Here is a 20137-nt window from a genome sequence, read left to right as displayed (position 1 = left end):
TGATAATTAAATCAGTTAGAATATATAAAATGCATAAAACAGTTCTTGGCACACGATCACCATCTCAACTGGTAGTAAAATACAGTTGGAAAATATTCTGAATTCACGTAGTCCAAGTTTAAAGAGGAGTGACAAAGTTAAAAATGGAAGAGCTCCTAGACATTAAGGGAACTCTTTAAACAACCAAAGTTATCATATCTTACTGACACCCAGGCCTCAAAATCAGGAAGTATATATTTTGTTGACAAATGAGAACATGCATGTCCCAAATAAATACACTGAAACAGTACTTTAAAAACTACTATTAACCATAACTTTAAATTTGTCTAGAATATGTGTTCTTACACTCTACATTAGAGCAGAAGAAAGAATAATGACAAACTGGAGGACTTTAAAGTATTCTCACCTTATCATAAAACTTCTATAAGAGAACACAGGCAAAAGATTTTCTGACAATCATACCCATGTTTTCTTAGGTAAGTCTCACAAGGCAATAGAAATAAAAAGACAATCTAAAGACAGGAAGAAAATACTTGCAAATGATTCAACAGAGCTTAATTTTCAAAATATACAAACAGCTCATACAACTTGTCAACAAAAATCAAACAACCCCCCTTTTTTGGTGGCCTATAGGCATGTGAAAAGATGATTAACACTGCTTAGAGCTCCAGATGAAAGTTAAACTTGGTGTGTATTCGGGAAAGCATCTAAAGATGTTAAAGCAGCCGCACTGTATTAGTGATAGGACCAAATGCTGAGTTTGTTCTTTGAATGAACTACTTGGGGAATTAAAGGAAAGCAGTAAAACTGGGGCTGGAGGGCAAAACATATAAACCAGTCACTAAAAGCTGGCATGCAGTAATACATATTCATTTAAATGGTCAGAGAGAAGGAAGATGAAACTAAAATATGCACAGAGATGTAAGAAATGAGGAATAACTATCTGGTTTTGGTAATAAATTATCCTTGTGGCACTGAATGTCTACGTGAATTTGTAGTCAATCTCTGTAGCTTTGGTAACACCTATAAGAAGATGGGCATTTATCATTTTCTTTAAATCAATGTTTAACACATTGGCACCCTGTAGTAAAGTTTAAGAACGTAGGCATGCTGGGAAAAAAGTGGGCTAAGTGATTGATGTGTCATGAATGTTTCTAAATATGGTGAAGAAAAGACTAATCTTTTTTGCTATCAAAGTAATATGAAGAACTGAGAATGTTCTTGTGTGGATTGGGGAATTAAGACTGCAGTTACAGCCATAAATCTACTTTATGTTTTAAAACATGTACGCAGTATGTACTGGATAGCCCCAACAGTTAGTCTCTTTTCTGTCAGAAGAACCACATGGATTTCATCCTTCCTCTAATAGCACCATATACAAGATTCAGTTCAGTTCAGTCAGTCAGGTCCGACTCTTTGCGACCCCACAGACTGCAGTACGCCAGGCTTCCCTGTCCATCACCAACTCCTGGAGCTTGCTCAAACTCATGTCCATCAAGTTGGTGATGCCATCCAACCATCTCATCCTCTGTCATCCTCTTCTGCTCCTGCCTTGAATCTTTCCCAGCATCAGTCCTTGCAATGAATATTCAGGACTGATCTCCTTTAGGATGGACTGGTTGGATCTCCTTACAGTCCAAGGGACTCTTTCAAGAGTCTTTTCCAACACCACAGTTCAAAAGCATCAATTCTTCAGTGCTCAGCTAGCTTTATGGTCCAACTCTCACATCCATACATGACCACTGGAAACACAATAGTCTTGACTAGATGGACCTTTGTTGGTAAAGTAATGTCTCTGCTTTTGAATATGCTGTCTAGGTTGGTCATAGCTTTGCTTCCAAGGAGCAAGCGTCTTTTAATTTCCTGGCTGCAGTCACCATCTGCAGTGATTTTGGAGCCCCCCAAAATAAAGCCTCTCACTGTTTCCACATCTATTTCCCATGAAGTGATGGGACCGGATGCCATGATCTTAGTTTATGGAATATTGAGCTTTAAGCCAACTTTTTCACTTTCCTCTTTCAGTTTCATCAAGAGGCTCTTTAGTTCTTCTTTGCTTTCTGCCATAAGAGTGGTGTCATCTGCATATCTGAGGTTATTGATATTTCTCCTGCCAATCTTGATTCTAGCCTGTGCTTCATTCAGCCAGCATTTCCCATGATGTACTCTGCATATAAGTTAAATAAGCAGGGTGACAATATACAGCCTTGATGTACTCCTTTCCCGATTTGGAACCAGTCTGTTGGTCCATGTCCAGTTCTAACTGTTGCTTCCTGACCTGCATATTGATTTCTCAGGAGGCAGGTCAGGTGGTCTGGTATTCCCATCTTCTTTAAGAATTTTCCAGTTTGTTGTGATCCACACAAAAGCTTAGGCGTAAGTCAATAAAGCAGAAATAGATGTTTTTCTGGAACTCTCTTGTTTTTTCCATGATCCAGCGGATGTTGGCAATTTGATCTCTGGTTCCTCTGCCTTTTCTAAAACCAGCTTGAACATCTGGAAGTTCACGGTTCACGTATTGCTGAAGCCTGGCTTGGAGGATTTTGAGCATTACTTTACTAGTGTGTTGTTGAGTGCCACTGTGCGGTAGTTTGAGCATTCTTTGGCATTGCCTTTCTTTGGGATTGGAATGAAAACTGACCTTTTTCAGTCCTGTGGCCATTGCTGTGTTTTCCAAATTTGCTGGCATACTGAGTGCAACACTTTCACAGCATCATCTTTTAGGATTTGAAACAGCTCAGCTGGAATTCTATCACCTCCACTAGCTTTGTTCGTAGATTAGTCTTTCCAAAATTCAAGTCTGATCCTGTCTCTGCCCCGATTTTCCATCTAACTCCTACTGAACATCTCTAGATTTAAAATTCAGTGTTGCTTTTTTTTTTTTGCGTTTTAGGACAGAATCAGGTGACCGACCTCTTGCTCCTGTTTATCTTATAGTGTGTTGTACCATTTTGTGTTGACTCTGCAACCTAACTAGACAGTAAAGTGCTTGAGTACAGGCACTACTTTACTGATTTTGAATACAGACACTGTTTTATTCATTTTATGTCTAATGCCTGCTTTGGTGAAAACTTGCTGAATTGAAGTGCACCACTACCACCTTCAACTAAAGCAAAATTCCAAACTTGCTACCCCAGGGAAAAGATTTCAAATAATATCAATGTTAATTACACTTGTTATATAAGCAAGAATATGAAACTCATTCATAACTAGTTTCACATTTCTTCTTTGCTTGAAAAAACCCATTGAAGGCTTTCTTCACTTTTTCCCCACTGTAGGTTCGAAATAAAAGATTGATATATACATGTATATGCAAAGTAAAAGGTAAATAACAGAATAATTCTGACTTGTTTCTATACTAACCCTAGCAAATAGTTGTGTTTGAAAAAAGAAATAAAGACCAAAGTAATGTTTCTTCAAGTATTACAAGTTTGATTATTACATAATTTTCTTTCTTCATGTATAGTTTGGCTATAATGAAGTCAGTCTATGTAATAAGAGTTGATAACCATAAACAGAATATGAAATACTCATTTAATAGACCAGTTAGACCTAATATCTATAGGACATTTCACCCCAAAACAATGAATTTCACCTTTTTCTCAAACGCACATGGAAACTTCTCCAGGATAGATCACATCCTGGGCCATAAATCTAGCCTTGGTAAATTCAAAGACAATTGAAATCATTCCAAGCATCTTTTCTGACCACAATGCAGTAAGATTAGGTCTCAATTACAGGAGAAAAACTATTAAAAATTCCAACATATGGAGGCTGAACAACACGCTGCTGAATAACCAACAAATCACAGAAGAAATCAAAAAATGCATAGAAACGAATGAAAATGAAAACACAACAACCCAAAACCTGTGGGACACTGTAAAAGCAGTCCTAAGGGGAAAGTTCATAGCAATACAGGCATACCTCAAGAAACAAGAAAAAAGTCAAATAAATAACTTAACTCTACACCTAAAGCAACTAGAAAAGGAGGAAATGAAGAACCCCAGGGTTAGTAGAAGGAAAGAAATCTTAAAAAATTAGGGCAGAAATAAATGCAAAAGAAACAAGAGACCATAGCAAAAATCAACAAAGCCAAAAGCTGGTTCTTTGAAAGGATAAATAAAATTGACAAACCATTAGCCAGACTCATCAAGAAACAAAGTGAGAAAAATCAATAAAATTAGAAATGAAAATGGAGAGATCACAACAGACAACACAGAAATACAAAGGATCATAAGAGACTACCATCAATAATTATATGCCAATAAAATGGACAAATTCTTAGAAAAGTACAACTTTCTAAAAATCCTACTTTTAATTATTGCATCTGCTTACTGATTTTTTTCAAAAGTAAAGTGATAAATTTTTATATGGTGCAAAGACATTCATTTTCGATATTTACATTACCTTCCAGGTTCATTCCAGCTTGAAGGCATTTTCTATAGCGGCATGCTGGGCAGTTTTTTCTTCGAATTTTATCAATGATACAATCATTTCTTCCAGCACAAAGATAATTGTGCTGTCCTACATGGAAAATAAAGGCACTGTTAAAATTTCCCAGGCCTTAAAGGATATTTTTATGGGGAGGCTCTTTTTTGTTGTTTTCGGGGAACATAGCCAAGGACCAAAGGCACTGATGAAGGCACGCATACTGTACATCCAATACAAAGTGAGAGATCAATTTAAAAAGTAAAGTCTTTCATATTGTTTAACAAGTAAAGTCTTTCATATTGTTTAACAAGCATAGTTCATTAAAAAAAAATTACTGCAGTATACATACAGAGAAGTACACAAATCATAAATTTATCACCTAATAAACTTATTAAGAAGCAGAAAGTACCCCACAAACCCTCTTTTTGCTCCTTTCCAGTCACTACCTCTTCCTTGATAAACTGTTCTTTAAATTGTGCTTTAAACAGTTTCTTAACCATTATAGAAGACCTCTGTAATCACTGTTTTATTATAACTTCTAATCTAATGCTTAGCAGGATTAAACAAAGAGGAAACTGGTTTAAAAATATGGTGAGAGTACCAAAGGGAAAATTACTTTAATTCATCATTGCACCACCACATGCAAATAAAGTATGCTTCCCTTCCAAATTTTAAATGAAGTTATTAGTAAAGGCTTAATCTTAAATTGTGTTAAGGTGGCCAGCAATTAGGTAAATCACAGACTTGGCAAACTAAACTACTCTATCTGTAACTTAGGGAGATTTTTAAATGATTTCACATGTTTTTAGACACCAGCTACTGATGATTGTTACTGTCTAAAATCTTCTGGGACCCAGTATTAAATGTGTTAAGAGGTAGAAATGCAGTTTTACCTGTCAAAAAATTTCAAGGGAAATTTAAAAGGGAAAGACAAAAAGTCTTCCTACTTTCCCTCTACCCTCAGTGTACCCTCTTTTGTTGAAGAAAGCTATCTGAGGATTTGCTAGCCTGGCATTAAAACTGAAAGGATCCTTCTACACAAGACCAGCATATCTAAATAGATACACTGGATAGTTAAGAGTCCATGTCCTTACACTAGAGGGGGTGGTATTCAGAAGATTGCAGGACATTTGTCTTCTCAAAAACAAATCATATTCAAAGAAAAGAGAAACATAATAATCAATTCATAAGGTTGAATATACCTAGTTCTGATATTAGGAAAAGATCCTTTATGTACAGAATAATCTACTTGATTTGGATAAAACAAACTATATTCACTTCTTCCTAACATGTTAAATCACAGGGCTTGTTAAGCATTAGTTTGGGGTAGATGGTTAACTACATCAGTTTCAGTTCTTTGTGAGGAACAGGCCACAGAATTTGACTACTGGTCTACAATTCAGCTTTGTTCCAGAGTTGTTCTCCAGTGCCAAGTGTCTGTACCAGTCATTTCTATTCCTTTCTGTATTGTGTAAGTTTCCTAGCTTCTTTTCTTGGATATGAAATAGAAGCTCTAACCCAATAATTCTATTATACAGAATTAAATAAGGAACAACAGATAAAATCATAGTTGAAGCAGTTATAATAATGAAAACGTTTTAACCCATAAGACTATCCCTGAATTATTGTTCTTCAGTAAACTAGAAGGGACAATTAAAAAAATTATTGGTAAACACAGAGAAAGTTTCAGTGCTTTATATCTAACCAAAAGCTCAGAATGTGCATGTTAAGCTAATATTTATTTTTTTTGGCTGTGCTGGGTCTTCCTTGCTGTGTGGGCTTTTCTCTGGTTGTGGCAAGCAGGGGCTGCTCTCTAGTTGCAGTGCTTGGGCTTCAGCAGTTGTGGCGCATGGGCTAAGTTGCTCTGTAGCATAAGGGATCTTCCCAGATCAGGGATTGAGTCTGCGTCTCCTGCATTAACAGGTGGATTCTTTACCACTGACCCACCAAGGAAGCCCTAATAATGTTTTCTTTATCCCAGGTATATCTTCACCACAATTAAGAATCTGAGCTACAGAATCAGGGGGCAATGTACCTTCGTAAGTTCAAATGCTCTATCTGGTTATTAGTATGAAGTTGGACAAGTCTGTGGGTATCTTATCTATAAAAAGAGTTTCAACTAGTGGTCACTATTTACAAGGCATGGATACGTACTCCCTGTCAATACATATGATAAGACAAGACATTTCAGTTTGGAGTTTCTGTGTCTTCTACCACTTGGTAAATTTGTTTTCTAACGAGAGAGAGGGCAGATGTCAGGAGAAAAGCCTTCAGGCCAGCTGGGATTTCTCAGTATCATTTTGTTTGTATTGTCCTTATTTTTACAGTAAAAATCAGTTTTTGCACCCATTTATGATAAAAACTCTTCAGAAAGCAGGCATGGAAGGAATATACCTCAACATAATAAAAGCCATATATGATAAACCCACAGCAAACATTATCCTCAATGGTGAAAAATTGAAAGCATTTCCCCTCAATTCAGGAGTAAGACAAGGGTTCCCTCTCTCACCACTGCTATTCAACATAGTTTTGGAAGTTTTGGCCATAGCAGTCAGAGCAGAAAAAGAAAGAAAAGGAATCCAGATTGGAAAAGAAGAAGTAAAGCTCTCACTGTTTGCAGATGACATGATCCTCCACATAGAAAACCCTCAAGGCACCACCAGAAAATTATTAGAGCTAATCAATAAATATAGTAAAGTTGAAGGATATAAAATTATTACACAGAACTCCCTTGCATTCCATACACTAACAATGAGAAAACAGAATGAGAAATTAAGGAAACAATCCCATTCACCAAGAATAAAATATTAAGAATAAATCTACCTAAAGAAACAAAGGACCTATGTATAGAAAACTATAAAACACTGATGAAAGAAATCAAAGATGACACAAATAGATGGAGAAATATACCATGTTCATGGATCAGAAGAATCAATATAGTGAAAATGAATATACTACCCAAAGCAATCTACAGATTGAATGCAATCCCTACCAAACTACCAATGGTATTTTTCACAGAACTAGAACAAATAATTTCACAATTTGTATGGAAATATAAAAAAACCTCAAATAGCCAAAGCAATCTTGAGAAAGAAGAATGGAACTGGAGGAATCAACCTGCCTGACTTCAGACTATACTACAAAGTTACCGGCATCAAGACAGTATGGTACTGGCACAAAGACAGAAATATAGATCAATAGAACAAAATAGAAAGCCCAGAAATAAATCCACACACCTATGGACATCTTGACAAACGAGGCAAAAATATACAATGGAGAAAAGACAATGTCTTTTAACAACTGGTGCTGGGAAAGCTGGTCAACTACTGCTAGCAGGATGAAACTAGAACACTTTCTAACACCATACACACAAAAAAAACTCAAAATGGATTAAAGATTTAAATATAAGACCAGGAACTATAAAAACTCCTAAAGGAAAACATAGGCAAAACACTCTTTGACATAAATCACAGCAAGATCCTCTATGACCCACCTCCCAGAGTACAAATTAAAAAATGGGACCTAATTAAGCTAAAAGCTCTTGTACAATGAAAGAAGCTATAAGCAAGGTGAAAAGACAGCCTTCAGAATGGGAGAAAATAATGGCATAACGAAGCAACTGACAAAGAATTAATCTCAAAAATATACAAGCAGCTCATGCAGCTCAATACCAGAAAAATAAATGACCCAATCAAAAAATGGGCCAAAGAACTAAACAGACATTTCTCCAAAGAAGACATACAGCTGTAACAAACACATGAAAAGATGCTCAACATCAGTCATTATCAGAGAAATGCAAATCAAAACCACAATGAGGTTTACCATCTCACGTTGGTCAGAATGACTGCTATCAAAAAGTATACAAACAATAAATGCTGGAGAGGTTGTGAAGAAAAGGGAACTCTCTTACACTGTTAGTGGGAATGCAAACTGGTACAGCTACAATGGAGAACAGTGTGGAGATTCCTTAAAAAATTGGAACTAGAACTGCCATATGACCCAGCAATCCCACTGCTGGGCATACACACTGAGGAAACCAGAACTGAAAGAGGCACATGTACCCCACTGTTGACTGCAGCACTGTTTACTATAGCTAGGACATGGAAGCAACCTATATATCCATCAGCAGACGAATGGATAGGAAAGTTTTGGTACATACACACAATGGAATATTACTCATCTATTAAAAAGATGCATTTGAATCAGTTCTAATGAGGTGGATGAAACTGGAGCCTATTACACAGAGTGAAGTAAGTCAAGAAAGAAAAACACCAATACAGTATATTAATGCATACATATGGAATTTAGAAAGATGGTAATGATGACCCTATATGCAAGACAGCAAGAGACAGAGATGTAAAGAACAGACTTCTGGACTCTGTGGGAGAAGGCTAGGGTGGGATGATTTGAGAGAACAGCATTGAAACATGTATAATTACCATATGTGAAATAGATGACCAGTCCAAGTTTGATGCACGAAACTGGACACTCAAAGCTGGTGCACTGGGACAACCCAGAGGGATGGGATGGGGCACACATGTACACCTGTGGCTGATTCATGTCAATGTATGACAAAAACCACCACGATATTGTAAAGCAATTAGCCTCCAACTAAAATAAATAAATTAAAAAAAAAACCAGAATCAAATGCCAAAAACTGATTATTTCTGGTAGAAGTTGTAGCCTGCCTCCAAGCTGACCCTCAGTGGTCTCTGTCTCTTGGTAATCACACTCTGATTACCCTTCCCACACTATACCAGGACTGGCGTGTGACCAACAAAATAGGGCCAAAGTGATTATGTCACATCTGAGATTAAGTAATAAAGAAAATACATTCTCATATTCATCACAGTCTCTCCCTGTGGATCATTTGTTCTGGGGCATGCCAGTTGCTATGTTGAGAGCAGCATTAGAAGAGACCCACATAATGAGGAACTGAAGCTTCCTGCCAAAAGCAGTGCTGATGAGCTGGAAGATTTTGTAGCCCCAGTCAAACCTTCAGATGACTGCAGCTTCCACCAACAGTCTGAATATAACTTCATGAGAGTCCTAGGACTACCCAGCTAATAAGCTGCTCCCAAATTCCTGACTCTTAAGAAAACTGTGTGACATAATTAACATCTGTTGTTTCTAGACACTAATTTGGGGGGTCATTTGTTACACATCAACAGATAACTAACACAGTAGGGATAGTAAAACTAATAGTTATTTTAAATAAATTAAGTTATAAAAAAGAGTGATCCAAGAAAAATACTAGGTAGTAAACAGAAGAATGATACATGGACATGATCAAGATAATTAACAGAGTACAGGAAACGAGCCACACAGCAAACGGTATCATCTAGGGTTTTCTGTTATTTGTACATACTCTGCTGGAAGTACCCAAGTTTCAAATGTGAGCTGTGACTGTCAGCTTGAGTTAGACAGCTTGAAAGCTTCAGCTTCTTTGCTGCTCTCAAAACAGTGTAGTATAGTGCAAAGTACACTTGGCAAGGTTGCTAGGAAGCCCTTGGTCTGAATTGCAGCTCTGCTGCCTAGCTGTGTGATCTCAGTAATGTTTATTAACCTTTCTGAGCTCCCGGTTTCTCCATCTGTAAAGCTGGAAAATTAGCATCTACCTCACTGTGCTTCTGCAAGGGTTAAAGGCAGTTGTGAAGAACATTCTTAAAATAGTGCCTAACACATTGTAACACACTTATATGCAGAGTACATCAAGAGAAACGCTGGGCTGGAGGAAGCAAAGCTGGAATCAAGATTGCCGGGAGAAATATCAATAACCTCAGATATGCAGATGACACCACCCTTACGGCAGAAAGTCAAAAAGAACTAAAGAGCCTCTTGATGAAAGTCAAAGAGGAGAGTGAAAAAGTTGGCTTAAAGCTCAACATTCAGAAAACTAAGATCATGGCATCCAGTCCCATCATTTCATGGCAAATAGATGGGGAAACAGTGGCTGACTTTTTTTTTTTTTTTTTCTGGGCTCCAAAATTACTGCAGATGGTGATTGCAGCCATGAAATTACAGGACGCTTACTCCTTAGAAGGAAAGTTATGACCAACCTAGACAGCATATTAAAAATACTGCCATCTAGTCAAGGCTATGGTTTTCCCAGTGGTCATGAATGGACGTGAGAGTTGGACTGTGAAGAAAGCTGTGCCAAAGAATTGATGCTTTTGAACTGTGGTGTTGGGAAGACTCTTGAGAGTCCCTTGGACTGCAAGGAGATCCAACCAGTCCATTCCAAAGGAGATCAGTCCTGGGTGGTCTTTGGAGGGACTGATGTTGAAGCTGAAACTCCAATACTTTGGCCACCTGATGTGAAGAGCTGACTCATCTGAAAAGACCCTGATGCTGGGAAAGATTGAGGGCAGGAGGAGAAGGGGATGACACAGGATAAGATGGTTGGATGGCATCACTGACTCGATGGACATGGGTTTGGGTAAACTCTGGGAGTTGGTGATGGACAGGGATGCCTGGCGTGCTGCGGTTCATGGGGTCACAAAGAGTCAGATACAACTGAGCGACTGAACTGAACTGAACACATTGTAAGCACTCAATAAACACTATAAATAATTCCTTTGTTATTGCTTTCATCTCAGTATCTAACTAGATTATAAACTGCCAGGAGTTGAGATTTTTATCCTTTCAAGTCAGTGTAGCACTGAGGTTAAGAGCCTGTTTGCAGATAGCTATGCTTGAATCCTAAGTCTGTTGCTTAAGCTGTGAGTGTCAGTTCCCTAGTGTATCAAATATGGATCATAAGAGCATTTAAGAGCTCATAGAACTGCTAATTTAGTAGTATGACATATATAAAACATAGTACTTGGGTGTGCTAGTCACTCAGTTGTGTCTCTTTGCTACCCCATGGACTGTCACCCTCCAGGCTCCTCTGTCTATGGGATTTCCCAGACAAGAATACTGGAGTGGGTTGCCATTCCCTTCTCCAGGGGATCTTCCTGACCCAGGGAAGTATGACATACGTAAAACATAGTACTTGGTAAATTATTAATAAAAGTAGCATGTGTCTGTCTCCATTATGACTCACCACAAAGATTATATGCAATTTGTGCTAAGGGAGCATAAGAAGAAGGGACTCAGTGAAAAAAGACCACTGAACTAATATACATCTGAAGAAAAGAAGCTATCCAAATTCTTTTCTGTACACAGAAAGTAACTTACAGAATAATGAATAAAATTCAAAATCTCAATCCTTGATCTGGCTTGTATGGATAAGTAAAACTTGTACAAATTTTCTAAAAATATTTAACTTTTGGATCTTTATGATACTATGTCTGGTGGATAACCTATAATTTCTGGCAAGTATTAAAAATGGAATGAATGTAGTGTAATGAAAATCACACAAGCTTCATCTTTGTAACTGTTCAAGAAAGTGCTCTAAAATCTGTATATGGGCTTAAAACAGATTCCCATCATATCTAGAAAGGGAAAAGTAGATCTGCTGTGAGTTAGGTTAGCAAGTGATTACAGAATTTTAGAGCTGGAAGGGACTCTGGAGAATATTTAAATCCAAATAAAGGATTTACTTAGGGCTTCCCTGGTGGCTCAGATGGGAAAAAATCTACCTGCAATTCAGGAGACCCACGTTCAACCCCTGGGTTGGGAAGATCTGCTACAAATTAGGTTAGCAAGTGATTACAGAATTTTAGAGCTGGAAGGGACCACGCAGAAAATTTAAATCCAAATAAAGGATTTACTTAACACAGTTTACATTTTAACCTTTTCTTGTTTATCATGTAATCTAGCTATCTCATATTTAACTGAAATACGTATATATATTTTGCAAGAGCATAGCTAATATTCACATACTCATAGCTAAAAGCACGTGTAGGAATTTAATTCTAAAGCAGAGAATTTAATCCTAAAGCCTAAGGGACATATGGCCTGCAGTGATGTCTTATTTGTAATATATTTAGCTTTTCATACTTGTAATATATTTAGCTTTTCTTTTCTTTTTAAATTGCATTTGGATGCTTTTAGGTAAGGCATGCTTGCACCCTCTAATATCAGTGACTGCCCTTCTTCACTCATTTGGTATTGTATTTGGCCAGAATGACACATAGTCAATCCCTGTAGGCACTGGAACTGGAATTTGTAGCCCCATTTTAAAGAAATAATTTTAGTTAAAATGAGGGAGAGTGAAAAAAAATTTTTTTTAATACCTGTATTTCTTTTAGGGCTCCATTGTCTCATTCTGAATTTCACTTTCAGAATTAAATCTGTCAATATTACTTATTATATACAGGAATGCTGTAACACTGTTATCACATTTACACAATGGACAGAACTAATCAGTGAAGAAAGTGCTGAATAAAGTAAAGTGAGGACAAGAAGACGCTGTAACATCTACTTTGTCAGTAGCACTGCATTAATTAGGGATGAGCTTACTTAATGACTCTACTCAGTTGTTGGGTGATAACCAAGCTGGTTAAAGCCTGAATTCCTGTGCTCTCTATGGAATAACGTAAGTAATTTTATAGTTTGCTAATGTATTAAAAGCAATCCAAACAAAAGAAAATGACTCATCTAACCCTTAAGCATATGCAAACACAACTGAAGGCAAATAATAGTACTTCATGTACTGTGAATAAATATATTAATTTTTAAAAAATATAATTATCTAATCAGAGCTTTAGGTAATCCGTTCAGGCCACACTGCCTTCTAACTGCTTTACAAATAACTACTTTACACAACAGTTTTTCCCAAAAGGATTCACTGGTAATATTTAGTGTGACTTCAGTAATTTGCTTATGGAATGAATTTAAGGAGGTGACGGGCAGACTGAGTCTGTAACAAGGGTAAACATTATATGAATATAATATTTGTCAAGTGAAATCACTTTCTTTTAAACACTTTTCCTGACCTCCCCAGGCAGTTTGTCACTTGATCCTCTGTATTATAATCTCTGTACCTTGTAACTATGAACTCATCTTTCACTTCCAAGTAGACTGTGACCTCCCAGAGGACAGTGGGAGGTCCTTACATCACATTTATATCACATAGCACAGCCCCGGCTTATTAGAAAACAAAACACTTTTCCCCCTCATTATCACTCATTTTTGCCAGACTACAATAGTTGGTGGCTCTAAAACTAGCTAACTGATGGGAATTAAAGTCGGTAATACTAATACAATGAGCACTAGTTACTGCCGAAACCTAAAACCATCATTTCACATGCATAGCACTTTCTTATGGTTATTTTCCATTCTCTGACCATACTCCCTCCCTTCAATTTTTACTTGTCTGTTTTATCTTAGTTTGCTTTTAAAAGTATCTTTTTCCCACCAGAAGAGTTAGGAGCCACCCTCCTCTCCCTGATTTTAATGACTTCTAGTGTTAACAGGCTTTGCATACAGAATCCAGTCTGAGAAAAAGGAACCAAATAGAGGAAAAATAAAACTCTTCAAAACACACACTACCTTCCACTGCTCTTTTGAAGAATACTTTACAGCTTCCACAAGTCAAGACCCCATAATGACATCCTGAAGCTTCATCAGAGCAGACTAGGCAGAGTTTGGGAGGTGGTCCCGTAGCTGCTGAGGAACTGGATGGAGGAGAACTTACGTCTGGTCTCATTCCAGGGCTAGAGAAGGAAGAAAGTAGTGTTAGGATTTAATTATCATGACTGTCAGAGAATTATCAAAATACAGTTCTCTTACCTTTTCACTCCACAGTAAACATGTTCACACTGAACGTATGTATTTCAAATACTGGCAAGCATTAAAAAAATCCTACCTAGACATAGTCAAATAATGTTTTATTCTTCTATACAAAATTAAGAGTCAGGTCATTTATTTTTAAGTATCCCTTAGAAGTTCCCTGGAGGTCTAGTGGTTAGGATTTGGCACTTTCATGTCCACAGTCCCAGGTTCAATCCCTGGTCAAAACTGAAATCCCACATCACGCAGCATGGCCAAAAAAAAAAAAAACCCAAAAAACAAAACAAAAAAAACATCCTTTAAGAAGAATGGTGAAATTGTGCTTTACTTAGATATAATTTTTAGTTGCTTAGCATCTGTTTACAATCATCTTTAAAGGAATAATTGTGTAATTACCACCATGATCAAGAGATACAGTATTACCCATCTTCCCCCCAAAGATTCCACCTATATAAGAAATTTCTCTCTGCAATATTCTTAATCAGCCTATTCTCTAAAAGAGATAATATTTAGGAATAAACTTTGATTGGGTGTTAGTTGTCTCTTTATTAATGCAACTAATAACATGATTAAATATCAATTATAAATATGCTTAAACTAATTCACAGAACAAACTAACTTAAGAAATTGGGTTGTCAACATGGTTAGAAATTATATTTATTAAGTAACATCTTTTTCTTCTGTTTTAGGAATAAAAGTTAAGATAACTGTAAATAATTGTAATAAATTGTAATAAAATAATTGTAAAGTAATAATTTGTTACTTTAAGCAGTTATGCTGATAAACTCCAAGTTCAGTCACTCAGTTGTGTCCGACTCTTTGCGAACCCATGAATCATAGAACGTCAGGCCTGCTGGTCCAACGCCAACTCCTGGAGTTCACTCAAACTCATGTCCATCGAGTCAGTGATGCCATCCAGCCATCTCATCCTCTGTCGTCCCCTTCTCCTCCTGCCCCCAATCCCTCCCAGCATCAGAGTCTTTTCCAATGAGTCAACTCTTCGCATGAGGTGGCCAAAGTACTGGAGTTTCAGCTTTAGCATCATTCCTTCCAAAGAAATCCCAGGGCTGATCTCCTTCAGAATGGACTGGTTGGATCTCCTTGCAGTCCAAGGGACTCTCAAGAGTCTTCTCCAACACCACAGTTCAAAAGCATCAATTCTTCGGTGCTCAGCTTTCCTCACAGTCCAACTCTCACATCCATACATGACCACCGGAAAAAACATAGCCTTGACTAGACAGACCTTTGTTGGCAAAGTAATGTCTCTGCTTTTTAATATGCTGTCTAGGTTGGTCATGATTTTCCTTCCAAGGAGTAAGCGTCTTTTAAATTCATGGCTGCAGTCACCATCGGCAGTGATTTTGGAGCCCCCAAAAATAGTCTGCCACTGTATCCACTGTTTCCCCATCTATTTCCCATGAAGTGATGGGACCGGATGCCATGATGTTAGTTTTCTGAATGTTGAGCCTTAAGCCAACTTTTTCACTCTCCACTTTCACTTTCATCAAGAGGCTTTTTAGTTCCTCTTCACTTTCTGCCATAAAGGTGGTGTCATCTGCATATCTGAGGTTATTGATATGTCTCCCAGCAATCTTGATCCCAGCTTGTGCTTCTTCCAGCCCAGCATTTCTCATGATGTACTCTGCATATAAGTGAAATAAGCAGGGTAACAATATACAGTTTTGACGTATTCCTTTTCCTATTTGGAACCTGTCTATTGTTCCATGTCCAGTTCTAAGTGTTGCTTCCTGACCTTCATGTAGGTTTCTCAAGAGGCAGGTCAGGTGGTCTGGTATTCCCATCTCTTGAAGAATTTTCCACAGTTTATAGTGATGCACACAGTCAAAGGCTTTGGCATAGTCAATAAAGCAGAAATAGATCTTTTTCTGGAACTCTCTTGCTTTTTCCATGATCCAGCAGATTTGATCTCTGGTTCCTCTGCCTTTTCTAAAACCAGCTTGAACATCAGGAAGTTCACAGTTCACATATTGCTGAAGCCTGGCTTGGAGAATTTTGAGCATTACTAGTGTGTGAGATGAGTGCAATTGCACGGTAGTTTGAGCATTCTTTGACATTGCCTTTCTTTGGGATTGGAATGAAAACTGACCTTTTCCAGTCCTGTGGCCACTGCTGAGTTTTCCAATTTGCTGGCATATTGAGTGCAACACTTTCACAGCATCATCTTTGAGGATTTGAAAGAGCTCAACTGGAATTCCATCACCTCCACTAGCTTTGTTCGTAGTAATGCTTTTTAAGGCCCACTTGACTTCACATTCCAGGATGTCTGGCTCTAGGTAAGTGTGAGTGATCACACCATTATGATTATCTTGGTCGTGATTATCTTTTTTGTACAGTTCTTCTGTTTTCTTGCCACCTTTTCTTAATATCTTCTCCTTCTGTTAGGTCCATACCATTTCTGTCCTTTATTGAGCCCATCTTTGCATGAAATATTCCAAGTATCTCTAATTTTCTTGAAGAGATCTCTAGTCTTTCCCATTCTGTTGTTTTCCTCTATTTCTTTGCATTGATCACTGAGGCTTTCTTATCTCTCCTTGCTATTCTTTGGAACTCTGCATTCAGATGCTTGTATCTTTCCTTTTCTCCTTTGCTTTTCGCTTCTCTTCTTTTCACAGCTATTTGTAAGGCCTCCCCAGACAGCCATTTTGCTTTTTTGCATTTCTTTTCCATGGGGATGGTCTTGATCCCTGTCTCCTGTACAGTGTCATGAACCTCCATCCATAGTTCATCAGGCACTCTATCTATCAGATCTAGTCCCTTAAATCTACTTCTCACTTCCACTGTATAATCATAAGGGATTTGGTTTAGGTCATACCTGAATGGTCTAGTGGTTTTCCTTACTTTCTTCAATTTAAGTCTGAATTTGGCAATAAGGAGTTCCTGATCTGAGCCACAGTCAGCTCCCAGTCTTGTTTTTGCTGACTGTATAGAGCTTCTCCATCTTTGGCTGCAAAGAATATAATCAATCTGATTTCGGTGTTGACCAAGTCCAAAGGTCCCCCTAAATTCTGTCTTCAAATGAAGCATACTGGACTTAGCCAACCCTATGTTTATCTAGAGGCTTAGTGAATAGGACAGCATTCCTACCAGCCCAGCTCTGGGAATAGACCTGGGCCAGGGTTTCATATTTTTCTCTCAACATTGTTGAAGAGAATTTCTGGATGCTTCTGTATCACAAGGTATTGATCCCAGCTAGATTTCGGAGAATAGACTGAATGCATATTGAAAGCCTACAATGGAAGAGAATAACCTGAAATTACTCTGCTGTAGGTGTGGCACAAGCCATGTCTGATTAATGGAAACTTGTGACTAAGGCAGCGGAGCTGCTGCGGTTCGGAGTTTTACAGAGAAGTAGGAAGGTCTTGGCGGAGAAGGCAATGGCACCCCACTCAAGTAACTGTTGCCTGGAAAATCCCATGGATGGAGGAGCCTGGAAGGCTGCAGTCCATGGGGTCGCTGAGGGTTGGACACGACTGAGCGACTTCACTTTCACTTTTCACTTTCGTGCCTTGGAGAAGGAAATGACAACCCACTCCAGTGTTCTTGCCTGGAGAATCCCAGGGACAGGGCATCCTAGTGGGCTGCCACCTATGGGGTTGCAGAGTCGGACACGACTTAAGTGACTCAGCAGCAGCAGCAGGAAGGTCTTGGAGTGAATGAGCAGAGCAAAGTGTTAGGGAAGCAAAAACTTGTCTGGCTTTTGTTCTGAAGATGCTCCTACTCCAGTTCAGCCAATCTCTGTCATCTGACATCTATTTTTAGGGACCAACCAGTTGTTTGTATGTTTAGTTTATGGAAAATAAGTGTAATATTTAATGATTTCAAATGTTAATTCTGTACTGTTTCCTCAGCCAGTTATATATACATATATATAGTGTGTGTGTGTATATATATGTACATGATATATATGCACACACTGCTGCTGCTCCTGCTAAGTCGCTTCAGTCGTGTCCGACTCTGTGCGACCCCATAGGTGGCAGCCCACCAGGCTCCCCCATCCCTGGGATTCTCCAGGCAAGAACACTGCAGTGGGTTGCCATTTCCTTCTCCAGTGCATGAAAGTGAAAAGTGAAAGTTAAGTCGCTCAGTCGTGTCCCACTCCCAGTGACCCCATGGACTGCAGCCTTCCAGGCTCCTCTGTCCATGGGATTTTCCAGGCAAGAGTACTGGAGTGGGGTGCCATTGCCTTCTCCCATGCACACACTAGTATATATTAAAAATGTTTTCACAGTACTTAGGTGTAGTATTTAATAGTTTTGAAACACTTTCATGAATACAGTCTCATCCGTCCTCTCAACGACCCTGTGAAAAGGATGTTATCACCTCTAGATGAGGTCACTCAGCTGTCAGAGGTTGATGAGGGAGCCTGTTTGTGGTCGAACTGACACGTTTCGGATCTCAGTTCTACCATTTCAGAGCTTGTGTGACCTTGGATAGGTATCTACCACGAGCCTGTGTTTTCTCATGAGTACAGTGAGAGGATATCATCTGTGTCTGTGTGTTATGAAAATGAGAGAACACACTCAAAGTCTAGTGTACAACTCCTGCATCTAGCAGGCAGGCATTTGATAAATGTTCATTCTTTTTCAGGAAAACTGGAGATTTTATGAGAAAGCCTGGTGTAAGTATTATGTAAGTAGCATTAAGTCTAAAATCTAGGACAGTATTCCCAAATTCTCACTTATAATTAGAGCATATGCAAAATACATTCAGGCCAGTCAACTGTGAGCTAGAGATGACAAAAAGGAAAGTTAAAACTAAATGAACAAATGGATTGATCGAACTGCAACTAAGAATCCGCAACTTAAGTCAGGCTTTTGCCATCCCTTCAGGCAGTTATTCTAGGCTACATGAGGAAAGAATTGAGTCCACGGAAAGTTTCCAAGCATACCACAAACATCAGTGGAGAAAAACCAGTTTTTGTCACACTAATATGAGCACCAAGATGGCCTATAGTGAACACCACTGGGAGCAAAGGATGAACGCAAAATGGTCTTCAATTGTAAACACGACCCTATGATACTGCTTTAAAAGACTAGGGTTTAAGAAAATGGTTAGAACTCAAAAGGAAAACCATATGAAATCACTATATTTTAATAAGGATACATGACAGAAATAAAAAGCACAACATAGTAACTGTGTATCACACTCACTCTGAATAGGAAAGCTAAAACGTCTTAGTCCTTGCTTAGTGTGTGTTTACAGCTGCATCAAACATTCTGAAGATGCCAAGAGATTCTATCATGAACTAACTGTATCCAGAGCACTTTCTTTTAAGTGAGGAGCCAAGATAACAAAACGTGCTGTTTCAGATGAATATTTGAATGCTCTCTCCCATTCAGAATGGAGAGTATACTGGACATTGCTCTTCTTGAGGTCACTGAGTTTACATTTGAGAGACAAAGTAAGTATAAAGCAGGTTTTTCTAATTGTCTTGCAGAAAAAAGCAGTTAACGAGAGGAGGACCATGGATGGAGAATCATGGATGGATTATGAAAGTTCCTCACACACCTTGAAGAACAGGTAAAATGTGCAGGCAGATTACACCCTTTCACTCAGCAGATAATTCCTGACGTCTTATCATATATGGAAGTTGTCTCATACATGAAAATGTGTTACTGAGAAGATAGTAGACTTAGAAACTTTGATCTAGGTAGGAGGAGCAGAATTATTTTGGGTGCTTTGGTGTCGAGGTAGTACTTCTGCAAGAGATAGAACTAGGAGGTATAGACAAATAGCACTGTAACAGCGGTGTCACAGTGGCTGACTTAACCCCCAACTCTGTTTCCTTATTAGTACCATTTCAGGAATTTTTAGGTAGATTATATATTTGAACTATATAAAGTACTGGTACACACTTGATGATAATCAAACAGTATGTTTTTCCTTAACACTCAGGTGTTACAGGCATCTTTTTTCCTCCTTCCCTCAATTCCTCTTTCCCTTCTGGAGGATCCCAAGGAATGAGAAGTGCTTTGAAGAATGTTGCTTGTGAGCCAGGGAAGGGTTAAAT

General features: G+C 38.3%; 1 protein-coding gene across 7 annotated transcripts in view; it reads right to left on the bottom strand.

Annotated features, from left to right (window-relative positions):
• Nucleotides 1-20137, bottom strand: part of NR3C1 (nuclear receptor subfamily 3 group C member 1) — a 119891-nt gene that overhangs the window by 21704 nt on the left and 78050 nt on the right. For 4 of the 7 annotated variants that reach the window (XM_027546093.1, XM_027546092.1, XM_027546091.1 and 1 more), the window contains exons 3-4: nt 13864-14030; nt 4405-4521 (exon numbers count right to left, since the gene is read on the bottom strand). In XM_027546093.1, coding sequence (XP_027401894.1) covers nt 4405-4521; nt 13864-14030 — 284 coding nt within the window. The remainder of the gene's footprint in view (nt 1-4404; nt 4522-13863; nt 14031-20137) is intronic. The other 3 variants (XM_027546097.1, XM_027546096.1, XM_027546095.1) reach the window with 1 other exon arrangement.

The sequence above is a fragment of the Bos indicus x Bos taurus genome, chromosome 7 (assembly GCF_003369695.1).
Source record: "Bos indicus x Bos taurus breed Angus x Brahman F1 hybrid chromosome 7, Bos_hybrid_MaternalHap_v2.0, whole genome shotgun sequence".
NCBI lineage: Eukaryota > Metazoa > Chordata > Mammalia > Artiodactyla > Bovidae > Bos > Bos indicus x Bos taurus.
Note: the sequence above shows the minus strand (reverse complement) of the source record. Positions and strands in the feature narration are given on the sequence as shown.